Raw genomic sequence first — 8,003 nt, 5'->3', positions numbered from 1 at the left:
TGGACTTGAGACTGCATTTTATGTCAATCTGCTGCATTCATACAATGCAAGATAGAGAAAATCACTTACAACATCAGGTTAGGCATTCTATTTTTCGTATAGTTTCCATTTTTCTTTTGTCATAGAATCCGAAAAAGAGGTGGATCTCAATTATTTTGCTCGAGATCAGGTCGTATAGAACTATTATAGTTTTACAATTCAATTACAGTGCAGTTAAATATTTGAGTAGTGCAAGTGATCAAAGGATAGCAACTGATATTCGACCAAAGCATTGCAGCTAGATGAGTGACTCTACTCCAAGTAATTTAGTGTTGTGATAAACAATATGCTGTTTAGTTGTGAGATCCACAAACTGCAAATTAGTGTGATGTGATGACATACCAAGCATAGGAGAAAAGAATAATATTATAAAGAGTAGGAAAACCTAATCTTTTTCATGAGATTTTCCAATAAAACAAATTACAATTATAAAACCAATTCTATAAAATAAGCCAGAATATTTTCACAAAAAATGGAAGAGAAGTTCATTCCAAACATCAGGCACACCTGGTAAACACCAATGTATACAATCTGAATAACTTGCAGGGTTTGATAGTTGTTGGGGGCTTAGCTCTTCCCAGAACTTGCGATAGATGGATGGGTGACCATCTTTTCGATACTCTGAAAGCTGTGTGATGTTGAGAACTGTTACCTCTAAGCTTAACTTGTCAACGACCTTCTTGACAGTGCTCATTGTTGGCTGGTCTGACCCACTTCCCCAATAGCTTTCCAATTCGATTGGTGTTTTCTCGTTGTAGCAGTTCCCTTCACTTCCTGGTTCCCACTCTCGGCTCCTTAGATTCATGGAAACAAGCAGTGCATTACTTTCCCAATATTCATGATGAGATGATGATAACACTTCTTACAAATCAAAGCTTTTGCAAGTAAATAGATAAGAAAGTGTTGGAATATCTTGAATACGTTATCTGGTACTTTAATTAAATGATTGAGCATGGAATCTCCTGAATAGCAAGTCAGAGTCCATGGGTGATGCAACCTAGCAGGTGTTCAAGGGCAATGCCCCCAAAACCTAAGTTGAATGTTGGCTAATAAGGTTTAGAGGAGGGTGCTGTAGAAACTCTCTTACTCTACTAGTCTGCTGGTGCCTTTGATCTGTATTTTGATATTTTCTTTCTAATAAAAAATTGTCTTTCTCTGCTTGTGGATGTAGCTAACACACAATTATCTACTATTTACGTTTTTCTTAATCTTTGATTGTCGATTATATAACAGAAGGGCAATCCCAAGATTTCAGGATGAGATAGAAGGTGACGATAAAAACTATTTGCAGTACGTACTAAACAGCAGAATATGGTAATAACTAAGTGTTATGATTAATGGAAGTTCATTAGCAGGGTTTTAGGAACATACCACAGATGCGTTGGGGACATAGTGACGAAAAAGATCCGTTTTTTCAGGGGAATGGCCCGTGAAGCCACCCAGTCTGCCCATGTCGTCATAACCAATTCCATAGCTTCACGCCCATCTAGTTCTTCACAAGCTCCATTTTCTTCAGCACTCCATCTACAAGGAAACGTTTAAGCTCGATAAGCAGCATGATATTAGAGTTTGAAGGCAAGTCAGAAACTTGAACTAAACATAGAATATAAGTTATACTGACAATAGCTTAACTGGGCCTTGTCTCCACCACAAATAGGTATTGAAAACTAATATATCAGCATGCTCCCATTCTGACGAATGCTTAAGTACTGAATCCGGACGTATTATTCGCTCATCCAATCGGTGATTCACAGGGTCATCTGAATTGGATTCCACAAGAAGGGGTGCCCAGAGAAACTCTATGGTGGCATTGTACTCCTGCAATTCATAAATCACATGACAGAGAAATTATATCTTAAGACAATATTCAGCAGTCAAATGAAAAGGATTCTTCTCACGTGAGCCAATCTTGATTTCCCCTTGTTATGTTAAAGAGATTTTGCAAGTTATATGACAATATTTCCTACAAGATGAACACTAACCTAAACAAGTTACTATTTACCTCAGCTCGAAAAATGGTAAGAGGGGCATTTGGCGACATGGATTTCTTATCAGCTGGAATCACAGATTGAAGCAAACAAACCATTGAAATCCATTGCCCCCGATTCAGCGAATCCCCAACAAACATCAACCTTTTCCCTCTCAACTTCTCCCACATTTCAGCAATGTTCCATCTACAAAAAGAGTTAAGAAGAGATCCATCAATTTGACTACCAATAGAAGAAGCTATTTTCAACTTTAGCACATTGCAGTTGAAACAGAGAAGGATCCGTTCCCAATATTTCACACGGAAATGTTTTCTGAGTTCAACAAGTGTGGGCTGGGAGATCAAATCAATGAGCTTTGTTTGGATTAGACAAGACTTATCAGTTTTCACATTTCAGGTAATTGTTTCTTTTTATGCCAATATGAAACTATTGATCTCCCAAAAGAGAGCTTCAAGCTCAAGATTTCTATATCTATACAATGAAACCATACCTTTGCAGCCTTCAACTTCATAGTACCAAAAACAGAATCCATGAAATTTTATCAGAGAATTAAAGAGATAAACCGCAAGAGAAGGAAGGAGAATTTCACCTCTTCAAATTGCAGTCATGGGGTTGCCATCTCCAATACTGATACCTCAGATCAGTTCTTCCATGCTTGTGACAAGCCAACTGGTCCGACATGTAAGGACATTTTGACTCATTGTAAAGTGGATACGAAGTGTTATCAAAAACCCATTTTCCTGAAAACACATCACACCTCTCCGACCTAACTTTCCGACGACTTGATTCCGTTTTCCGGCCAGACCACGAGATTTTCCGGCCACTATACTCTCTCGTTCCATTACACTTACTGAATCTATCCAAAATTTCTACAACCCACAAAAAAAGACAGCTTCATCACACAAATTTGAAGTAAACTAAAGCCTAGTAGAAGGAAGAAGAAAACATACCAGGAGCTCCATTTCGACTGATTAAAACATTAGGTTTCACAAATGAAAGCGAAGCATCTTGTCGGTGAGCTTCAGGATCTGGGTTTTCATGGATTTGTTGAATGCTATGCTCGCTATGGAGGATTGTCAAAACTATGAAGAAAACAAAGAGTAAACCTAGTAAATGTAAATGGGTTTTTCTTCGATTCCATCTCTGCTGCATCATGAATTCGAAAAGGAGGAAAACAAAAAAGGATTTTGACTAAAACCCACTTCAAAAAAGCTCAAACAAAAAGGAACCATTGACCCCCAGCAGGTTACAAATATAAATCTGAGCTTATTCAGAGCTAGCCGGAAGATCTCATAGCATGATCTTTCTAAAATGACCCCACTTAAGTGTTCGTTCTGTTGAGTGAAAATTGAAGAAAAAAATGGATTCTTTTCTTAGCAACTGTAGCGGCAAGATTATGCGGAATGGATTGAAAGAAAGAACTCTCAATCGTGGTCTTCAACTGTTATTGTCGCAGTCAAATCATTTTCTATATCCTTAATTTTGTCAATTCTTCATCATTCCATTGCTATTTATTTGCTAAATTTATGAGAGTTTATATAGCACCTGATAAATTATCTCCTTTCCTTGTTCGTTATTATTATTCCAACCAAATCCATGGGAATGTAAAGTTTTTTAAAATCAAATAAATGAAAGAATTTTCTTTGGCCTAGAAGTTGGAATGAATATCAAATTATCATAGGTATGAAAAAAGTTAGTATGAGGTATTAAGAAGAAAAAATTATGGAGGTTAATTTGTTATTGAACATGTTTAAGATGGTAAGAAATTATTGGTATCTAACTTGAGGAAAAGTTTTAGTAAGGGAATGTGATATGAAAGGTGAAGGATTTGAAATTTAGGAACTAAATTCGTGAACTCCTATTATCATATTCTAAACTCCAAATCAATTTGACAACAACCGAGTGGAAGACATTAAATTTGGCTATCCTTTGATCGAAAATCAAGAGTATTATTTTCTTATTCCAAATTCGAACACTCCTCGATTAAACTTACTTAAATGTTATTGGCATACAACCCTTATGTGGATGTTCTTGGCATGCAACTTAATCAAGAATTGTAAAAAAAAATGTGATGATAAGGCTACCAGAGAATTTCTATCGATAGAAAAGTAAACTTCAATCGTAAAAAACTTACTTGAAACAACCTAGAGCAAGACTTAAATAGCCTCCCATTGTAAAAAAGACTAAATTAACCCTAGTTAAATGTTATTAGAAAGGATAAAACTAGAAAATATTAAAATTACATCATAATTACTAAATAAAATCTAATTAATAATTAGATGTTTGGTCGGTTCGTATCATCCCCTCCCTTTGATGAAATCAGTCATCTAATCCCCTCCTTTTGATGAAATCAGTCATCTAATCCAAATCAAAGCATTGTATAGCAGTCTTGAAATCATGAGATGTCAAAGGTTAATTGGTTTCATCCTGTAGCGTCAACTAACTCTAATTATACATCTTATGATAAATTGTTGTTGCTTGAATCTTCACTTGAGTGCACTACCTTTTGAACGTGAGAATTCAATGTTAATGGTACTTTCTTGGTTCTAGAACGAGTGATTGGTCCTGGAGGCAACACAAGGACATCTTGGTTTATATCAGAAGGTGTGATATACTCCAATTATAAGTCTTTTAAGAATTACTTTATTCCCCCTCAGCTACGTATTTTGTTTGAGTTAATGACTATATAAAACTATAATAATCACATTTAAAACAACAAATACTATTTAACAACATTTTCCGGTTCATGATTGAACCTTGCCGATCATCACCAACCCCCCTATTCACTAATGAAACCCTAAATACATAGACCAAACACGTACATCAACCAAATTAAGCATGGAAAAATGTGAGGTTGCTATTATCATTCAATCTCTATCAATCTTGTCTTAGAAACCCATCAATTGGTTGTGGAGGGTTTGTTTAGTTACAAGTACAAAATTTGGAAAGAAAAAAGGGGTAATTAAAATTATGGTTAATTAGTAGAGTGTGTGATTGGATTGAAAAATAAAAGCATAAAGAAGCTGATTCCAAACGTCAGGCACACCAGGAAGGCACCAATGGATACAATCAGCATAAGAACTTGGATTTGAAATTTGATCTTCCTTCAATGCTTCCCATTGCTTCCTATAAATTGATGGATGCCCTTCTTTTCTATACTCTGAAAGTTGTGTTATGTTAATCATTTGTACATTTAATCCTCTTGTTTTCAAGTCATTTAGTACATTTTCCACTATCTTCATCATCTTTGGATCTGTCCCTTCTCCTTTGTACCCTACTCTTCTGATTTGCTCTGTTTCACCATAACAATTTTCACCTTTGCCTTTACCCCATTCTTCACCCCTACATGTATATATACACATTTTGGGTATTAAGATTTTTTCCAAATAACGTTTTAATCCAACCTAAATGGTTTCAAATTATAACATATTAAAGACTGAATTTCTAAAAACAAGTTTGAAATAGGAAATGAAAGTTTAGAAATGGATAAGAGATATGATGGGAGAAGATATACCTATCATGAATGGGAGACATACTGATGAAGAACAATTGGGTGTTGTTTGGATTTATATTAACTTCCAACCAATCTGACCACGTCCTTAAAGCCATCTCATATCCTCTTCTCATCTTCACTACTTTTAACCTACTTTGTTCTTCATCTTCGAACGATCCAAACCTGAAACCAAATCATATTTTAAACATAACTAACTAACCATCAATTGTTATGCAACCTGCAAGCAACTCATGGGCCACTTACAGAGCTTTAATTCTGGGCCTTCTCCACCAAAGATAAGTGTTGAAAATGAGGATATGGGCGTCCCCCCAATGGGCTGCGTGTTTCTCAATGGCCTTTACTCTCACAATACGATCTGGCAGTCTATGGTTGACTGGATCGTCCGAATTTGACTCAACCAGCAAAGGGGACCAATAAAACTCAACCGTCGCATTGTATTCCTTTGTTCCATAAACAAATCATATTTCATTCTCCTTTGTTACCTTATTATAATATTACTCAAATTATTCTAATAAACTTATTGTTTACTCCTACCACTAGTTGAATCTCTTGTGTTTTTTGTGTCTTTAGTTGGTAATCCAAATACATGATTTAACCCTAAATTAATATTTTCACAAACTCTGTATTGGTTAGTTAGTATATCTAATAAAATAATTAAACACTTAACATCATTTTCCTAATTTCACTTTATAGTACCAACAACCAAATACATTATCATTTTTTTTTTTCAAAAAAATGTAAATATAGTCTTACTTTTTCGGTATGGAATTCATTCTAATTTATAAATTTGGAAACAAAAATGTGAATTTGGATAAAATAGCAAACATATCCTTAGTAGACTCACCCTTTTAGAGGGGGAAAAAAAAACAATGAAAAAGTTTCATATTATTATAATTTTCCTAATATTGTCATATCATGTTTAACCATATTTATTTTGACACCTTCACAAAAATAAAATATATCTTCATCTTTCAAAAGAAAAAATAATGCAGCTACAATCAAATTATTATAATTATTTTCAATAATTTTATAGTTTAAAAAGATTGTTTCTAAATTTTTTTAAGAACACCTATTCACATCAGACATTTTATGGATTTGGATACTTTCTTATGAATTTTTTTTTTTCTTTTTTGTGAAATTGACATCTCAACACTTCCATCCATCTAATTCTAAATCAAATTTATAGCAACAAAAACAAAATAAGCAAAAAGAATAAAAATAAAAATAAATAAAAAAAACCCATTAAAAGAAAGAGAAGAAAGAAATGAAGTCTCACAGTGGCCTTGAAGATCATCATGGAGCCATTGCTCTGCATGGTCTGCAACGGCGCCGGAATAACAGAGCCGACGAGACAAACCATTGAAACCCACTGCCCACGATTCAACGAGTCTCCCACAAATACCATCCTCTTATTTCTCAGCCTCTCCAGCAGCGCCGTCGCATTAAACCTCGGAAGCTCACATTCCTCCGGCTGCCACCTCCAATTCCGGTACCCCAAATCCTTCCTCCCAAATTTCTCACACGCCAACTGATCGGACATGAAAACACACTCACTCTCCTTGTAAAGCGGATAAGACTCATTGTCAAAAACCCACTTCCCACTGAACAAGTTGCATCCCCCGCCGCCTCCATCATCGCCGCTGGCTCTGTAATTTTCCGAAACTTGTGCTCTGTTTTGTGCCAAATAAACAGCGATGAGGAAAAGGAGAGCTCCCAGAATAGCGAGGGCAGCTCGGAAAGTGGTTCTTATTGGGATTGCCCAAGTGGGATTTGGACTTGTGGTTAAAAGAGATTTTCTTGGCAATTTTGTCTGTGAATTAGAAGGCATTTTTAAAAAACAGAGAGTGAGAGAGGTGGTGTGTGTTTTGGAGCTCTGTTTTCAGGGATGGGATTTTGTGAGATTATTGGGTTTTGAAGATTCATAATGAGTTTGAGTTTTGTGGTGGGTGAGAAATGGGTATCAAAGGAATTTGCTTTCCAGATAGGAATCTTGGAGTAGAATTATATTTCTGTATTGTGAAAGCAATAATTAGATGGATATGGATAATCTTTCACTTCACAATTGGGTTGGGTACCTATCTATTTTAAATCTTTTTTGGTTATGTTTAGTATAATAGATAAATGTATAACTAATTTTCTGTGTGAAAGTATATAGGAGTAGGAAACCTTTGTTATAACTTATCATTAATGTTTGTTATTGATGTTTAATTTGTAAGTTTGGTCCACTAACTTCATATTATATTATATGTCATTGATTAAAAGAAATAGATTAAATAAGTACAAACATCATAACTCTTGCTTAAAAAACACAGAAACAAAAATAGATTAGCTGTTAAAAGCCACCTCTACCTCATTTGATGTTATATTCTCTGAGTGTAAAGAAGAAAATGGTGTTCCTTGACTTTCTTTATTTGTAAAGTTTTGAATACATGTTTTTTCAAACAAATTGGGTTTTGGGTAGA

The 8,003-nt window shown here is 35.0% G+C and overlaps 2 protein-coding genes across 2 annotated transcripts; both read right to left on the bottom strand.

Moving 5' to 3' along the window:
• Positions 1-387: 387 nt before the first annotated feature.
• On the bottom strand, positions 388-3,509 carry LOC101214109 (protein trichome birefringence-like 35). The gene is made up of 6 exons (XM_004150962.3): positions 2,978-3,509; positions 2,617-2,896; positions 2,042-2,213; positions 1,661-1,857; positions 1,411-1,563; positions 388-833 (listed from the first exon to the last, which is right to left on the bottom strand). Exons 1-6 carry the CDS (start codon positions 3,180-3,182, stop codon positions 503-505), a joined length of 1,338 nt encoding a protein of 445 aa, XP_004151010.1. The 5' UTR covers positions 3,183-3,509; the 3' UTR covers positions 388-502.
• A 1,350-nt stretch (positions 3,510-4,859) lies between these two features.
• On the bottom strand, positions 4,860-7,515 carry LOC101214350 (protein trichome birefringence-like 34). Its single transcript, XM_004150963.3, has 4 exons — positions 6,818-7,515; positions 5,785-5,981; positions 5,542-5,703; positions 4,860-5,369 (listed from the first exon to the last, which is right to left on the bottom strand). Exons 1-4 carry the CDS (start codon positions 7,367-7,369, stop codon positions 5,006-5,008), a joined length of 1,275 nt encoding a protein of 424 aa, XP_004151011.1. The 5' UTR covers positions 7,370-7,515; the 3' UTR covers positions 4,860-5,005.
• Positions 7,516-8,003: the final 488 nt, after the last annotated feature.

Source organism: Cucumis sativus, chromosome 4, assembly GCF_000004075.3.
Source record: "Cucumis sativus cultivar 9930 chromosome 4, Cucumber_9930_V3, whole genome shotgun sequence".
Lineage (NCBI taxonomy): Eukaryota > Viridiplantae > Streptophyta > Magnoliopsida > Cucurbitales > Cucurbitaceae > Cucumis > Cucumis sativus.
The sequence above is the reverse complement of the archived record's forward strand: the minus strand, read 5'-3'. Positions and strand labels throughout refer to the sequence as shown.

Coding starts and splice junctions, on each gene's coding strand:
- LOC101214350 (XM_004150963.3), bottom strand. CDS start 7,369: ATGCCTTCTAATTCACAGACAAAATTGCCAAGAAAATCTCTTTTAACC. Junction 5,704..5,784: donor AGGCCCAGAATTAAAGCTCT/GTAAGTGGCCCA, acceptor ATTTGGTTTCAG/GTTTGGATCGTTCGAAGATG. Junction 5,370..5,541: donor ATGTCTCCCATTCATGATAG/GTATATCTTCTC, acceptor ATATACATGTAG/GGGTGAAGAATGGGGTAAAG.
- LOC101214109 (XM_004150962.3), bottom strand. CDS start 3,182: ATGATGCAGCAGAGATGGAATCGAAGAAAAACCCATTTACATTTACTA. Junction 2,897..2,977: donor CAGTCGAAATGGAGCTCCTG/GTATGTTTTCTT, acceptor TGTGGGTTGTAG/AAATTTTGGATAGATTCAGT. Junction 2,214..2,616: donor CATGACTGCAATTTGAAGAG/GTGAAATTCTCC, acceptor CTCTTTTTGTAG/ATGGAACATTGCTGAAATGT.